The 17,768-nt window shown below is 43.7% G+C and overlaps 1 protein-coding gene across 2 annotated transcripts; it reads right to left on the minus strand.

Annotated features, from left to right (window-relative positions):
- Positions 1 to 659: 659 nt before the first annotated feature.
- On the minus strand, positions 660 to 16,837 carry osbpl2b (oxysterol binding protein-like 2b). Of its 2 annotated transcripts, none has more exons than XM_023834151.2 (14): positions 16,663 to 16,837; positions 10,441 to 10,602; positions 9,375 to 9,498; positions 9,074 to 9,149; positions 6,733 to 6,867; positions 6,380 to 6,477; positions 6,019 to 6,201; positions 5,572 to 5,679; positions 5,233 to 5,322; positions 4,950 to 5,070; positions 4,381 to 4,506; positions 4,125 to 4,248; positions 3,918 to 4,008; positions 660 to 3,730 (listed from the first exon to the last, which is right to left on the minus strand). In XM_023834151.2, exons 2-14 carry the CDS (start codon positions 10,475 to 10,477, stop codon positions 3,628 to 3,630), a joined length of 1,416 nt encoding a protein of 471 aa, XP_023689919.2. In that variant the 5' UTR covers positions 10,478 to 10,602; positions 16,663 to 16,837; the 3' UTR covers positions 660 to 3,627. The 2 variants fall into 2 exon arrangements, with proteins under 2 accessions (XP_023689919.2, XP_023689921.2); XM_023834153.2 differs by lacking the exon at positions 16,663 to 16,837 and adding an exon at positions 16,370 to 16,638.
- Between the last annotated feature and the right edge of the window lie 931 nt (positions 16,838 to 17,768).

The raw sequence follows: 17,768 nt of genomic DNA on the forward strand, positions 1-17,768 counted from the left end.
GAGGCGCTACCATAGCCACCTGGGGTTGAATTTGCTGTGTCATAGAACAGCCTCTGCGCAACCCGTGTGTTCTATGTTTAGAATAATTGGTCCAAGGTGCAAAAGAAGCGTTAGAAACAAGAGAGTCGTGCTGTTGTCCTGAAAAATATTCTCAATATGTATTAATTTAACTTTACTTTCAAGTTTCACAGTTGCGCAACATCTGCCCACACGGGTTGATCAGACGCACAGTTGTCACGCACCGAGGAGGTTTCCTTAAACTTGGTGTTATGCAGTTTCTCTTATGTATCATCGTTTAGTATAAAACAGTTCAGTAAGTGAAAAAAGACTGGTTCACTAGTTGTTTATTTTAAAAAAAGAACAAACTTAAACTGGTTAAAATTTTATTACGATTTTTTTTTACATTAAATCAGCAAGTAACCTAATGAATATATATATAAGTACTGAACATTTTCACAGGTCATGACACTTTCCACAGCGCCAACCCCAAGTTTAATAATTTAAAATATTAAAAATAAACCAGTTGCACAAAATATTTATTACTGCAAACATCCTTTGCAGTATTTGTAAATAAATGGAAATGTTTTACATTGCCAGTTGCATGATGCAGTTGGGACTGTAGATTAACAATTGAAAAGAAATACACAAAAAACACAAAGTAAAATAAAAACTATCATTTAATGGTGTTACATTAGTGATTTTTTTATATATTGCTAGTTTACAAATTACCAAATGTACAGACAGACAGTAATGAAGTGTAGGAACAACCAGCAGCAGAGCAATTTTTATATATTTTCTGTACAATCATGGTGAAAATATGTAGACACCTGCACAGTTAGTTCACCTGTTTTAACATGTAAATAACAATCAGGCATAAGTGATGTGCAACAGATTAGCAAAGCAGAACTTTTTCCCATAAATCAATGGGTTCTTGAAACATTTAATGTCAAAATAAAATGTATTTCATGAAATCTCTCATTATTTGATTACTGAAAATGAGGTCAAAAGCAACATGACATGCTTAAAACGAGTGAGAAATGTCTCCTTAACCCCAAAATATGCAGATACTTTTCAGGATATGGTGAACTCTTCCCATCCTGACACTCTGAAAATAACGATGGATATGTACATTCAACACACAGGCGTTATCTATTTAATTGTGACATCTATTTACACCTGCAGTGAGGGGGAACCTCAACCTTTTATGTAGCTTTTAAATTGTACACAGTTGACACACACACACCCAAAGACATTGTTGCTTGCATAGATTTGAGAGTTTTAGACCACAAGAAATTTTAAGTATTATGACAGGGTAAGTCTCGCGTATAGGATAAGGTACATTGTCAGTGATTAATGCCTAACATGGAAGACTACATTACTTTTAGAAGCTGTTCTACTGAAATGGGCTAATTTAGCTGAAATAATTCCTGTAACGGAGTAAATAAAAATATGCATCTGAATGCATAACGCATACTAGACCAGAAAACAACGCAAAACAAGCAATCCCACTGATCATCTGCCTGTAATCCGTAATATCTGCGCATACTAATGTTCACAATAATAAACTGCAATGTTTCCCAGGATACGTCAAAGCTTAAAAGACAATGAAGGGGGGTGTGTGTATATGTGTATATATATATATATATATATATATATATATATATATATATATATATATATATATATATATATATATATATATATATATATATATATATATATATATATATATAAAAAAAAAATAAATGATTATTGAATTTGGAAGCTAATTACGAGGTGGGGGTACACTTTCTGAGCTGAGAAAAATCATCCAACACTGTAAACTGCAGTCCAGAATCAAACACAAAAACCACACAGCTTGTTGCTTTCCACGCGATGCACGTCCGGCAATTTTGCTTGTGCACATCTTACTGCTGTATATTAATGGTGGTAAATATTATAAACCACTTAGGGTAGGTTTAGAAACTGGGAAAACAAGGTACTAAGCAGCTGCTGTACTGTGTCACTTAAAATATTTTCAATACGCATGCAGGAAAATAAGAATTAAAACCCATAATTAGAATGTTCTTTAAATCACTGAATTAACATTAAATGTGCCAGGTCACACAGTCACTGCTGTTCTGTACATATGAGGCTTGACTGTCAGGATTGTGTTAAGATGCTATAGTTGTGGGATTAAGACTGAACGAGGAATACTGATAGAAAAGAGACCAGCAGCTCATTCTCCTGTCTACCACTGACATTACTATCCATAGAGATGTTACTATTAGGTTCTCGCAAAGGGCCTTCGCGATTAAAAATGTGAAAAGCTTTAACTTTTGTTTTTTTTTTTGTACTCCTCCGAATAATGCATTACAATACAGGGACATCTTCGTACAGGTTTCTTTATCACTAACTATTCTCCATTTTCACTGCGCACATGCATCGGTGAACGGGTCAGCCCATTGGTCAATCCTATTTCAAAACATCCCTCAGCGGGCCAACCAGCAGCCTACTCTATGAGACAAGCAGAGGATCAAAAGCACAATGTCCTGGTGATCATATAAATAACGCAAATTACTGAAACAAAAGTTTCAGGCTCATTTTAACATTTTAGTACAAAAATAAAAGTGTTAATCTTTATACTAAAATTAACTGTGTACCCGAAGATCTGGATATTCTGTAAAAGCTGAGGTGGGAAGGATCAAACAATTTTGGTGGTCCGTACCATTGGAAGTTAATATGTATTCATTCAAGCCTCATGTGAACCTGCTAACGGATAGCAAATGATGTTCATATTGTACTGAGATGAATCCTAAGCTATCAGTTTGAAACACATAAACACAAAGGTAGTGACGACAGAAGTACAGGATCATGCAGTGTTTATACTGCACCTACTCAACAGCAAATAGTCCATCCAGAATGGCAGGTGATTTAGGTATCAGCACATACACAACAAAGGGACGTACTGATTAATGAAACAGTGAATAGCTATTAAGTGTCTAACTCTAGAAACCTAGAAAATTGTGCCTTATTTTAGGACTGTCAGGTTAACCATGTTAACCTTTCCCAATAGCTGAGAAACACCATTTAAAACTTTGATTACATGTTTTTTTATTTGTCAGAGGGCCTCTATCTACATAGCTTAACATTTACACATTACCAGTTTATACAGCTATACGTTTAAATGACCATAAAGCACCTTTGCTCCATGGTTCAACACCCATTTCCTGCCACAAGAACAAACTTTGAACTTGCAAAGCCATTCCATGTTCCTTAACCAACTTGTCTGCCTTGATTATTTCAATGCTGCTATTTCATTCCCAATAATGACACTGAGGTTAGCAAAATATATTCCACATACAAAATAAAGCCTCACATTTCATAACTGAGACATACTGGGCGACTTGTCTCCAAATACATTTCTACAATCGAGCGATGGTTTAAATCCCTGATTTTTACGTTGTTGTGACGGGTTCAGGCAGAACCGGCTACGTATATGCAGGGGTATTCATATGGATGTTGGAAATTGTGCTGAATAAAAAATAAAAAGAACAGATGCATCTAAGGATTTTCAGAGTTCCCACTGGAGACATTGTGATGATTTTGTGAAGGGATGTGGGGGGGCATGGCCCCGCCCCCACACCATCAGTAGATATTAGGACAGTCAGTGTAGTTCCTATCAAAGTACCCCCCAGTGTAGATCCAATCCTGGGTTCCCACATGTGGATTTGTGCCTAACTGGAACCACCTGGAACAGAGCAAAGCAACATGTTACTGAGGTGTTGCAGAAAGTTTTAAAATATTTCACTTCTGTACTGATGATGTTATTTCCTGTACAAGCTGATGTCTGTTCAGGTTTTTTCCTTCTCCATCGCAAAGCATCATTAGGATGTGTCTGCCAGGAGAACCGCCCCCCCCCCCCCGCCCCGGCTCACCGCGTGGACCATTCCTGCTCATCCTTGGCCCGCTCCTTGCGAGCCTCCCGCTGCTTCTCCTCCAGCCTCTCCTTCTCTTTGCTGGCCTGATCTGCAAAGATACGCAACACGCTTCAGCGTGTACCTATTCATTTTAATGTATAACAAGGGTTGAATCGATGAATATTTATCTCCTGGACCAGCAAGAATAGGTACAGATGGCGGTACCCATGTCTCCGGTCTCCATGGCCCGGATGTCGGGCCGCAAGCGGCAGTCCGTAGGGGGCAGCGCGACCTCCATGCCTGGCTCCAGTTCGTTCAGGGTGACGGCGAAGCTGGTGAAATTGTACATCTGTGAGGCGGAAAACAAGAGGAAGACGAGGGCATGATGTTACGTCACTCGGTGCCAGCATTTAAAAACAGACACAGAGGGCACTTTCTGCTGGGGGTGAAACTCCCTGCCCCGTGTCATCGGCTGCGTCACCTCCGCAGAGTGAGCGGGCCGGGACGATATCCTCCAGAGCAGTGTGCTGCCAGGGATGACCGCAACGGTCTCCTGCACGTCCGGCATCTCGTCCGCGTCCTCGTTCTCGGCTCCCGCGACCTCCTCCTGCGGGAACGACGGCAGAGCGTTAGCGGGGCACACCCCCCTCCCCCGACAAAGAAATCAAGTGGATCAAGAAAATCCAGACAGCTGTGCAGAATAAATCATGCTGGATATCACACACTAGTATAATAAAGGACTGCGGGGGGGTGCAGTAATGACTCAAGCTACATAGTGTACAATTCAGCACCGGAAGGTAAACAGAACTCACACAACTGGGGCTATATATCAAACCTGCGGTGACAACCCGCCCCATCCTACCACAGAGTAAACACTTTATAAGAGCAATAAAAACAATTCATCACATCACAAATCTGCTGAGCAAACTAAAAATCACCCTTCGGTAAATGAATGGATACGGAGACAGAATGGAGCAGGGTTACTATGCCTCTGATCAAACTCCCCAGCAGGGGGCAGAGCTGGGCTCCCAGGGGCGTAGTTTGTCATACCTGCTTCTGCTTTTTAGTGTCTCCCTTCCTCTCGGCCTTCTTGTACGCCTCGAATGCCTGTGGGTCGACGCTCCACAGACACTCCGTCCACTTGCCGTAGATTACGCAGCGTCTCTTTTTACTGGGAGGAAGAGAGGCTACGTGACCGACACAAACTCCTCTGACCGTGTACAAATGTACATCACTGCTAGATGGATAAATGTATCCAGACTGGCACTGTTAAACACATCATATATATATGTAAAGAAATGAATTGTGTAGCGGGGGGGGGGCGGAGTCCCACCTCTTGTCCTGGATGTAACCCTCCACTCTGTGTAGCTCCTTGCCAAACATGCCACAGGGCTTGAAGTTCAGCACACACTTGTCACCAGTACTGCCCCGAGGAGGAACAGGGGAGAGACAGGCAGAGAAGCGTTCCATCAAACCACACCTTCGCGTAAAAGCTCAATAACCGGACCAGTGACCTCAGCTGACGTTGCACAAGATGAAACATTAGGAGCGTAGTGACGCGGGCCCCAGGGTTGGGGGTGAGTGACGCGACTTACAGCGATCAGTCAGCGGCAGATAAGTGGCGGAGGCCATACCTATTGGGGGCGCGTCCCAGAGAGCGAGTCCTGCTCACCTGTGATTGACGATCTCCACAGTGCCGTACTGCTCTATCCAGAGTTTGCCTAATATGACGTTATGTACACAGCAGAAAGGGTTTGTCCACGTGTAGGCCTCTTTGTGCCTGAAAAACACGCGCACACCCCACAATGACTATTATCTGCCTCCACCCATCATTTGTGATTAGAAAACTTCGGCAGGAAAGCAATGCACACAAACTATTGCACATATAACATATACAGTATATGAACATCATATTCTCACTATTCCGTTATTTGCAGGTTATTGTTCTGTATTGTTATACGGTATTTATCTCATTGCACTTGTACAAATGACAAAACTTCCTTCCTTCCCGGAGTCCTTGACCATAAGTAAATATATTAGGTGAGGTTTTACTTAATCTGTTTGAGCTTCTGGGATTGGTCTTTCCCTCAGACCTGAAGGGGGGGGGGGGCAGTCTCACCTGAGCAGCTCCAGTGTGATGGTCCCACGTGGCTCCGCCTCTACGCTCTTGCCCCAGAACTTGAGTTTGGGGTAGATGGAGCCGTGGAACACGAAGTCGCCAGTGAGACTCTCGGCGAAGAAGGCGCTGACCGGGGGGTGGTGACTCACCTGCTCCGAGATTAACCTGTAGCCCTGCTCCTCCCTGGGGAGGTGGGGGGCACGGCGTTAGATTTGCGTCTTATTTCAGGAGAAAGTCTCGACCTCCTGCCTGTTTCTAACACACTCACACTGTGAAATACACAAAGCTGTCCACTGACTGCTATAAAGCAATGGGAAGTCATAGACTGAGAAAGAGGGAGCGTGTTTAACTTCGCCCTCACCGCGTCAGTTCGTAGGTCTCTCCCAGCAGTGGGTTGAAAGGTTTTCCAGTTCGGTCCCACTGGGACGCCACGGCAGAAACGGCAAAGGCGGCAACAGCCTGTGGGACACGGTGACATGAGGTGCATGGCCACATCCCCCCCCCCCCCCCAATCTGCCCTCTCTCTGACACACTGGAGTTAAATCCCTCCATATGCCGCATGCCACAACGTCAACTAGCCCAGGTGCCTGGACAGAAGCCTCGCTTTACTTCACATTCACCTACATTAACCTCACTCTTCTTACTCGAGCATTAAAATTAATGCTCTTTAAATTCAAGGTTCATATTTGAATGAAAAAGCCAGGAGGATCTCACCTGCATGCGGTCGAGCGAGTCAGACAAGGAGCCTGCCTTGTGGATGAGGTATGTATGCTCCATGTACTCAGTGATGCGCTGCAGGAAACTCAGTGGCTCGTTAAACACTATGGGCATGGTGATCTTGGACAGCTCCTGCGACAGCCAAAGACGAGTGGATTTAGTCACACTGCTAAAGAGGTGGGCTATAGATAAATAATAATAATAGTCCTTTATTGGCCTTTGCATATGTACGTGTATAGGTACATAGGGATTTGTCTCTGTCTGCCCCAGCTTTCTCTCCCTAACTCAGGGGTCACAGCGCAGGGACAACCATCACGTGGTGTCCCTGGAGCTGAGGATTAAAGGCCTTGTTCAAGGGCCCATGAACATGTGACTGTTCTGCTGAGGCCAGCGCTCGAACCGACGACCTGCTGATCACAGACTTCACCTTACACCTCCTCCAGTCTAGAAATATATATATATATATATATATATATATATATATATAAAAAAACCTGAATATTTTATACACACACACACACACACAGGGGCTCAATAGGTTAAGACACTAAGCCTATGATCAGATGGTCATCGGTTCAAATCCCAGGGTAACAGTGTGATTTTGCTATCGGGCCCTAAAGTAAGGCCTTTTACTGACCCAAACTACTCCGGCGACTGTCTAACCTTACTCTCTCAAAAATATACATTACTTAGCATCTGGCAAATGAATATATCTATCTAGACAGGCATTGTGAAACACATACAGATATATACGTTACTGCTTGCACGGCTTTGGGGGGCAGGGGATTATTCAACCATACATTTTAGGTTTACCTTGTGAACTCGGCTTCCGTGACAGCTATCACACAGTAATACACTGACATTGCCTGCCATGGTGCTTCCAACATCTCATTAAAATGGTACAACTCCTTCACTTTAATTTAGTAGTGAATTTCACTAATGTAATCTTGCACGATTTGATGTCACAATGACCCATCAAAGTAAGTGACAACCCAATAATGCATGTGGAAACTATTACAGAAGTCCAACAGTTCTTCGCAGATTAGGTTTGTAATCAGGTCGAAGCTGTTTTTAGGCATTTTTCATTTCTTTATGAGACAGTCCACTGACTTTAAAAATGCTACAATTATCTCACTGTCATATGATACCGACGTGCGCACTCTCAATGATTACCACCTGGGGGCATTCACTCCCACAGTAATGAGGAACGTGGAGAGGCTGGGAAATATCAAGAGCATCAACCCAGCTTGCATATGGCCATAGCAGCCTGATAGAGGATGCTGCATCTCTCGCTCTCCTCACCACCCAGGACGATAAAATCCTGCCATCCAAGGCGGCAACTGGGTGTTTAATACTGTAACTGTGTCCAGACTGACTGAACACTTTATAGCCTCATCCACATGAACCCTCAACACTGCCACTCCCACAGCAGAATGCTGAGCCCACTGCCACTGTCACAGTTCACTCCAACTCCGACATTTGCTGATGACAGGGTCAGGCCTGACCATTAATTGCAAACACAACCCATGGGGAGGAAGTTGGCTTATTGACCAAGAGGCGCTGCAAAAACCTCAAACGTCAGCATGACAAAGGAACTGCTCATTCAGAGAGAAGAAGCCTGCACCATCAGCACTTGCTCCCATCTACATCAGCGGAGATGCTATGATCAGGGTCTCTGGGAGTCAATATCACCCACAACATCTCTTGGTCACACCATGCCTTAAGTTACCAGGAAAGCCCACCAGCACCATCAACTTCTGACAAGTACTTATGTTCTTCAACAACACCAGACTAAAACCAGGCTGTTCAAACTATTTCAAGGTTAAAACCAGGAGGATTTGCATCTGGTGACCTATAGAGTGACGTGGCCAGAAAACCAACTGAGCACTTCATTTTGGGTTCACTTGTGGGGGTTCATTTTTGACACCCACAAGAGTACCAGAAAACTTAAGGAGTCACTAATTATTAGCAAGCAAGGTAGGTATCAAAAGTCCTAGTTTCATTAACACGTACACACGCTCGCACACTCACTCGCACACGCGCACTCACTCGCACACGCGCACTCACTCGCACACGCGCACTCACTCGCACACGCGCACTCACTCGGGTTCTCCACCTCCAGGGCAGATCTTACACATGTAAATGCAAAGCGCTCATCTGTTACAGCGGGTTACCTTCTGCTATTTATTATTTAACATCAGCTGCAGTATTTAGTGTCTACATGTGTTATTATGGTGGGTGAGAAACGTACAAGAACGAATGTCACGTGTACAACAAAAACAAAACCTCAAAACTCAAATATCAGCCAGACTAACAAGACTAACATAGCTTTCCTTACCAGGCCGATGCATTTTTTCAGAATTCCCCAAATACTGAAGTCGTTACGAGAGAACATAGGTGCTGGTAAAGTCGTCCTTTTGGGAAGAAATACACCATATTAGTTCTTATTCGAAGGTTAATCCCAAAACTACACGCATGCATGTGTAAGTGTGTCGAATGTGGTTTCACTAATATTCAGTGTGGGTGAAAAGCTTTGCTTAGGCCTTTGGTCCAGGGAAACGTGGATGAGAATCGAACTGCGTGGTGGAGCAGGTGTGTCTCTGCGGCCCACAGAGGGCACGGCGGGAATCTGCGCATACCTGTGCCTCTTGATTCCGTTCTCCTGCAGAGGCGCGCCATTGTTCTTCGGATGCCCGTCGAACACGATGGCGTCCTTGAAGCTGGCTTCTGACGTGCCTTCGCAGGACTCATCGGAGTCCAAGCCTGCGGCGGGCACATAAGATGGGTGTTTGCAGGAGGCCCTCATGCGCTCAGTCATCGGCAGGAATAGTTCCTGAGTATCACCCAGCTCCCGGCACACAAATACAAACACGGGTCTCCATGCAGTCACTCTCATGTACTGAATATGTATCGTATCAAGGCAGCTGTTCATGGCTCGGCACACAGCTACCCAACATACTAATTACTTATCTATTCATAAATCATTAGGCTTAGACAAGCAATTAAAAAGCTGCTTAATGACAAGCAATAACCTTGATCGATCTTTTCAAGATTTGTTTTCAAAGGCAACACGCTCCCTATTATAGACTTAATTACTGAGGGGGAAGAGGGCACTGCATTATTAAAGACAGCAGTCATGGAGGTAAGCTGATCTGGCACTGTGATACTCTTATATAACAAAAGAACAAATGGGGGGCTGATTAAAAAGGCATATATTATATTTTCCTCTCAGCCCACGGTACTTGATGGCTTTAAAAACACACAGGTGTCGTCAGCATCTCCTCAAACACTGATCATACGCAGCACATCACAGAAGCTGGGCCCTCCACTCCATTCCAACAACTCCAGGATAAAACAGTGCTGCTCACACCTGGATTACAGGCCTATAAGCAAAAGTATTCACAGCTGGTGTCCTCTAGGGTTAAGTGGCACGAAAGCCAGCTCAGCACTTCATAAATTGCCCATATGGCACCCGCAAGAGAACCTGAAAAGTCAGTCGCTAATTATTAGCTAAATGAGGTCACACTTATCAGATCACACTTATCGATGAACGGGGTCATATCCAGTAACATACACATTAATAAAAAAATGCTTGAGGGATTTTTACTGAATATTTACCGGAAGTCTACTTTAGGGATGGGGGGGGGGAAGAAGTGCAATAAAGTGTTTTGACAGTTAGTTCACACCAGTGATTCAACAGCTCACCTGTAACGGCATCATAGAATTCGTCTTCATTGTTCATTTTTTAAACTACTGCTGTTCCCCGATGGAGATTTCCCTAGTACATTGTCTTTCCTGTAGATAAGGGAGTGTCTGTCACTCTTCAGGCTCCTCGGTCTCCACAGCACAGAGGAAGGCAGGGGGACTCTGAAAACAGGAATCCACACAAACTCCACATCAGCAGAGAAAAAATACCAGGCCAAACATACTACGCAAAAGGAGTGCGCACTCAGTGAAAACACTACACTCCACACTGCACGCAATGAGAACTGACACCTAAAATTAACTGCTTAAACTAATTTTCCTTTCTGCACAATTAATTCTAGCCAAAGATCAGAAGGTGGCACCGATCATCCCTCTGAACCCATTACCATAACAAACAAAAACAAAATGGTATGACCAGCTATGTGTCTTCCACTTCCCCACCACTCGCTTTTGGGACACTGTTCTTAGATGGTGCTCTGGGAAGGGGACTAAGGGTGTGCGCTGACCCTTCAGGACACACAGGCCGTAGGCGACACTGAGAGGGCCATGCTGGATCGGCAGTGGAGAGCACGCTCACCCAGGGGACACATTAAATACACTTCCAATCCGAGTTGGCCTGCCGACCTTCCAAAAAAGAAACACGATTATTTTTAGCATTTCACAGAACGCTTACATCTTGCGGCAAACCCATACGCGGGATGCTTCAGGGGCCAAGAGCTTCGATTTGACGCTGTGGATAAAGTTTCATCAGCTTATGTGCTGTATGAATGACCTTCACCATTCCGATCGATTTTTCACGCCGCCACGAAACGGGTGGAGGGGAAGGAATAGCGACCGGCATCCTTTGTCTATGAGGCTCTCCCCACCCAGCGCAGGCAGCTGCACGCATGTACTTTGGACTCAGCTGTACGCAGTCAAAGGCCTGACTCATCAATGTCAAAGCCAGCTAACCCACACCCAGAGGCACAGCTCTGCGGCCCAATGGGGGAAAATGTGAGACGGCCAGCGTCTGGCCCCCTGCTGCTGCCAGGTCTCTTCTACAGTGAGTGCAAACATCAGAAGTCCAATTTCAAATGCAAAACTTCAAACTTATTTTACACATTAGTATAGCAGGGGAAGGAAAAAAAACTGCGATAATTTGCATGATAAAGGGTAATCCATTTCAGTGCTGTCTCCACCCCCCAAGGAGTACCTGGACATTGAACAACACTTTCTCTCCGGTTAATATCTTATTTTTCAGGCAAGAAGGATGCAGGTTTTAAAACATGACCCAGTGAGGCTTTGATAAATAGTGATGAATTAGTGATGAAAAATAACCACCTTAAGCAGTCGATCTACAGCCAATTATCTTAAAAATGACTTTTGTACTAATTTCTATATATAAACACAAATAAGCCATTATCACCACAAATCTATTCCAGCTACACATATCAGTCGCAATAAAAGGCCTATTTCATTGCTTGTCCTGTTCAGATACAAACTTCCTGTTCTGGGTAGAGATTGCATAAATGTCAAGGTTTCAGTAACTGGTCTGGCTTGTGTAAATCACCCTATTTAAATTCAGTCAGCCATCCAAAGCAGCTAACCCAGTACTACTCATTCAAACAGCTGGATGTTTTAACCACAGCATTTCGGGTGACACAGCTTCTCTCAATGATACCAGAGTAAAATCAGTCCTGAGATGTGAACCAGCAACCTTCTGGTTAAAAGTGTACCCTTTATGACAGAAATGTATTACTTCAGTCCAAATTAGGGCTGCACGATATCACATTATGATTATATGGCATGTATTGTGTTGTATTGTGCGTATTGTGACGCCCAAAAGTTAGTAATCTGTATAAATTTGGTGTATTCTTACGTTTAATAAACGTGTTGGACTTTAAACTGCAAAAATACTGCCACACCATCTACGTGTTTATCCACAGTCTCCTCTTTTAAAAGATATTACAGTTGTTCAGCTGTTCCTTTCTTCACCGCCACTTCAGTGCGTATCACTTCCATGATATACCAAAATAGTAGCATGTGGCGTCCGCCACTAACTAAATTTTAATAAACAGAAGGATTCACTGAATTTCTACAAATTACTAACATTTCGGCATCACAAAATGCATCTCTCTAATATTTCAGGTGTACTACTAATCTGCTTACCAAATTGTGGGCGTAAGTAAACATCCGCAAAGTACCAAAAATCCAGCCTCCAGACAAATGTTTATGCCTGTCATCTAAAGCCCTGGTGATTATAACACATTGCGATGCACTATCCTGCAGCACTAATTCAAATATCTTAAAACCCACCACGAATACACAGGAGACCAAAGCCAGAGAAACAAAAGCTGCAGTCACCACTGAAAAGCCAAAAGCCAAATACCACCAAGCTTAAGGTATCTACCTCAATGTGGCTCATGTTTGTTTTGAGAAATACATGCGAGTCACATGGAAAAAAACCAAGATGAGACCTCAGTAACTCAAAGAATACCAAAACATTCAACTGCAACATGACTGTCACAGGGAATAGAAGATGTACATTTTTCCCCATTGTCACTCCTGTATTTTGGGAAATAACCAAAATATACGGGTTCACTGAATCTTAAAAGATATCCAGGGCCACAACAGGTACTCCTTAGAGGGCTGCGGTGTCTTTTCTGCGCTCCTGTATTCTGCTTATGACTTAGTGTCTCCTGATGACATACTGACTTCCCCACCAAGAGGATGCAGTCGAAGTGATATGACATTGAGATAATTACCTGTGCTTCTATAAGCCTCTGTAAAATGAAATAATTTCATTCATGTATAACATGATTTACTTTGTACAGTAAGCAATTCTACAGTATTAAGTCACAATATCGGCAGACCTTTATATGATGACAACAAAAAACTTTTTTTTAAAGCTATTTTCTTAAGTGCAAATCAGCCCAAAGATAACCACAAATGCAATCGAGGTTATCGTCGTCTTTACTCTGAACTAACCTTAAACTCTATTGTGGGGGGATGAAACAGGAGTTCAGCACAGTCAGAGGAACAAAAAAAATATATATACAACATGAGTAGCGCATTACAAGCACACGCTGCTTCATATCGACCACAAAATCATCTAATTACCAAGAATTTCAAACAACTTTGAACTTGCAAACTTAATGTTAACTTATAAGTAAAAGAGAAGATGCAATACATTTTTTCTTATATATTTATACAGTTTTAGAAATTGTTTTCTATTGTTTTTATTATCTGTATTGTTATTTTTTTGCTAATCCTATGGATCCTGTCCTTTTTTCATTATTGCTGCTGTTTCTCAAAGAATTTCCCCATTGTGGGATTAATAAAGTCTAATCTAATCTAATCTAATCTAATAAGTGTCTGTGCGAGGCGCCCTGGGCACACTCCATCACCTACGTCTGCTGCTTTAAGACAGGCATGAACCCATGGTCACATCCAACTGGCTCGCTGTTTACTAAACAGGATCGCATTTACTGAGCTGAGTCACACTGAGCAATGGGCGAGTTAAGAACGAGAGGAGACCCAAACACACCCAGGCGGCCCATTTAGAGATAATGGCACTCTATCAACATTCGGACCCGCATGCTATCAGGTGTACTTTGACACACAATACTGTACACACAGAAGGCTCAGACAACAGCTGAGGTTGCTATACTGAAATGTAGGAGAAAGATCCTGTTTTTTTTTTTATAAATAAATAAATAGAACAACCTACTCTGATCCGTTTATCTTTTTTAGAAATTAATTTTAAACATGCTACTTTACACCCTACGCAGAAGATTTCTGCTTGACATTCCTGCCCATAAAATGCAATGTTCACATCAACTCCCCGAACCTTCACACAGAAAAAGAATGTTTTTCGACAAATTCCTCAAAGTCTGAGGGATAACGAGGAGGCAGGCAAGGCAACTTATGAGCGGCGCCATTGCACGATTACACATCAGACTGCCATACTCCAGGCCATTGGAACGAGAGCCTCTCTATGAACAAAACTTGTGTTTGAGTACGAGTCACAGCATATACAGAGTTAAAGTCACACTATCAGCTTAAAAAATAGTAGGGTGAAAATGCCAAGTAGTAAGGTAGTAATAGTATATAACTCTACATGGGAATGTCAGTGAATCACAACTAATAACCTTCATTCTGGTTCCTTTCCATTATTCAGAATATTCACTTCTATTAAGTAACCACAAAGGTAGCCATGCAGTACAGCCAAGGCAAAAACCGATATGTGTGCTCACAAGCAAATGCACTCTCTATCCCACACGGAATATTCCTCCTTAGGAATACCAACGATTTCGAAATGTTGTTAACAGGCTGGAGCTGCAGCAAGCAAAATCTCAGATGGATACACACAAAGACACTGTAGTGAAGATAACAGGACTTCCGCGAATCCCAGGCCTGACTATGCACCTGATCTGCAGGCAACCTCCATAACTGCTGCAGAACGCTACCAAATTCAAGTACAGTGTTTCGCACCTCATATTCTTTTAAAAGCGCACAAAAAATTACACTCAATTTCAAATGAATATTCAACAATCCCATTGCATCAGGACACAGAAATGTCCCTATATAGCTCCATTCCGCATGCATGGGTAGCAACTTAAAAATTGCCACACTTCGTTATACACAAAGCCTACTTTGTATATTAAGGGAAGACTATCAGTGTCACTGAGTTACAAATAAGAATCTACACCTAATGGAAAGAAACATTAGTATATGGTATTTTTGCCTTAAGTGCCAGACGAGAAGACTCTTACCAGCCTGAAAGATTAGAGGAGTAAAAGGTTCATAGAGCAACAGAATCATGGCAGACTTACATAGACAAAATGATCAGTAAAGATTTTACACAGTGAGTACAGCAGTGTTTGTAACCAATGACAGCTCCCTGCAGTCAAGGCCCCTGGGGAAGGGTGTCCTCTGAAGCATAATTCAGCTTCACACAGCCACAGGGGGGTCAGACAATGCTTCACAGACCAGTCAATATCACCAGCTCGACTTAATCAAGGAAATAAAAGCACAGATTCATTTACACAACACGAACGTCTGACTATCTCAAAGCTTGCTGAAAGCACATTACTAAAAACCCAAACGGCACTCAGTCCTTCCTGAAGATCAAGAAATCAACGTACATCTCAACCAATGCCAATTCATAAAACGCCTCGACAAACCAGCCAACATACTGCCTTATTCATTACATACATATCACCTTGACCAAAAGCTTACGTAACCAGGAAGATTGAAAAGGCAGACAAATGTTCACCATCCGTGTAATGACTTATGTAAATATAATAAATGCAGTTTAGTTCAATGGCATTTTTAAAACGCACATAGGCAAGAAATCGGTTTAGGTCTATTGAGAGAACAGCATACAGGAGGCTTCCAAAAACATTTTAAGCTGAATGTGAGCATAAAACAGTCGCATATGAATTCAGCTGGCCACGGTTAATCTTTATGAGGAACACCTACGGGCACACGACACGAGTCCTGCTTTATTTAGCCGGAGGATTTCAAATCGCTCACTTTCAGAGGTCTATAACAGACATCTAGGTATCAAATGCGGCGTTTAATGGGAGGACAGAAAAAGGTAGGATGGCGCAGAAGAGGATCCGAACATTTTCAAGAGTCACTTTCATGTCACCCGTGCCGCTCGCCCGGTCAGGTGTACCTAATTTATGTCAACACTTGATCGGTCCGCACACGGTCTCCGGGGAGGCCCGTGCTATGGCCTCGTAGAGGACGAACATGGGGGTGCAGGGGTCGCCGGAGACTGGCTGGTAGGGTCACCCTGGATCACGGCCAGTCTGCGAAAGGAGCCAGGCAACCGAGGCCGACCGGGGGCCTACGTGGCTATGACGGTAACAAGGAACCCATGTCTACCCCTCGCCTTGGCGGTGAACGCCGCGCTACAGCCCCGGCTCGGTGCGCCCCTTACCTTAACCGCGAGCTAACCCGACGCGGCTCGGTCAAGGGGCGACGCGTTACTCCAAACACGGCCTCGGCAGCTCGTCCTGCCCGCAAACGGAGGTCGTCTCATCGTTACTTCTCCCCGCTGGTATTTTCGAGCCGCCCGCGGGAAGCGGATCAGAGGCCAGCCCACCCGCGCGCCAGCCTGCTCGCGCCGCGCGACGGACAAGTCAGGCGGCCGCCAGTGACGGCGCTCGTGACGCCAACAGCCACAGACAAGCGACCAAAAACAACTCGCTGGCCGTATTATTTTTCCTTCACCTGCAATGTTAGCGAAGCCCAGGCGCGTATTTACTCCTCTGATGGGGACAGCGCCGACAGCGGACAGCCGAAAGGAGCCGACACAGAGGCGGAAGTGGACGACCAAAAAAGGTGGGCGGTCCCGGGGACGAATCCACCGGACCGACCTATCCTATCCCAGGAAGGGCACCGCCCGACTCCGGCTCGCACGTCCGGCCGAGCTGGGGAACCGAGTCTCTATTGATAGGCATCATTTCCAGCCAATAAGTAAGCGCCGTTGAGCTTCTGCGCGAATCTTATTGGCCGGTGCGCTGTCAATGTAGGCGGGCCGTTTCGCTGTTGGGGAAACCACATATACAGCGTGATGGAGTTGTTTGTGGTTTGAGTTGTGTGTCAGCTATGTGGAGTTGTATTTGCTTTTGCACATTTTCTGTATTGAGTTGGACAGGTGGTGTGCTTTTTTATTATGTGTTTAAAACTGATTAAAATGTAGCATACTCTGATACTGCAGATTCAAATGCAAAATGTCCCTGTCTGATACCACACTGTTGATCACAGAAAAGCGCATTAATCGTAAAATCACAGTGAGTCGAATTCGGAAACTCCACTAATTGTTTCCAGAACATTTCTCAGAACTGCAGCTTTGAAAAAAAAGTTACATCTGCTACGTCATCTTATAAGGGAAACCGTGATCACCTTAGTAGGTGATTAATAATACTACTGTTACTGATACTAGTATAACTGCTCATTTTAGCGATGATCTTGATACTACTGCACAATACTATTGCTGAATACTTTTACCCTGTTGCAACTGGAGACCAGTGTATACAAAACAAATTAGCCGCATCTTTTCGCTCCCCACAAAATTGTTTTTAAAAATAAATATCATATGGTGCATTATTTAGTACAGATTGGATAGGCCAGCTGGTACTGCTCTCTTCATCAATAATGAAAAGTTTAATTGATGCAGTCACTGATATCTATATCGGCCTTACTTGTTGATGGAGTAGTATTTTCGAGCGGAGACCTGATATGACCGTGACACCATTATGTCCCCTGTACTAATCAGCAGCCTACTGAAGGATTTTAGTAATTCAACAAATGAAAGCCACTGTGTGTGTGTGTTT

Source organism: Paramormyrops kingsleyae, chromosome 18 (genome assembly GCF_048594095.1).
Source record: "Paramormyrops kingsleyae isolate MSU_618 chromosome 18, PKINGS_0.4, whole genome shotgun sequence".
NCBI classification, from domain to species: Eukaryota; Metazoa; Chordata; class Actinopteri; order Osteoglossiformes; family Mormyridae; genus Paramormyrops; species Paramormyrops kingsleyae.

Bases quoted from the DNA above. Each gene is read 5' to 3' on its own strand.
- osbpl2b (XM_023834151.2), bottom strand. From the start codon at position 10,477: ATGAACAATGAAGACGAATTCTATGATGCCGTTACAG. The intron at 4,507-4,949 runs GTATGACAAACT...TCGTTCCCGCAG, and splicing joins ACACTAAAAAGCAGAAGCAG to GAGGAGGTCGCGGGAGCCGA. The intron at 4,009-4,124 runs GTACCGCCATCT...GTATCTTTGCAG, and splicing joins CATGGAGACCGGAGACATGG to ATCAGGCCAGCAAAGAGAAG.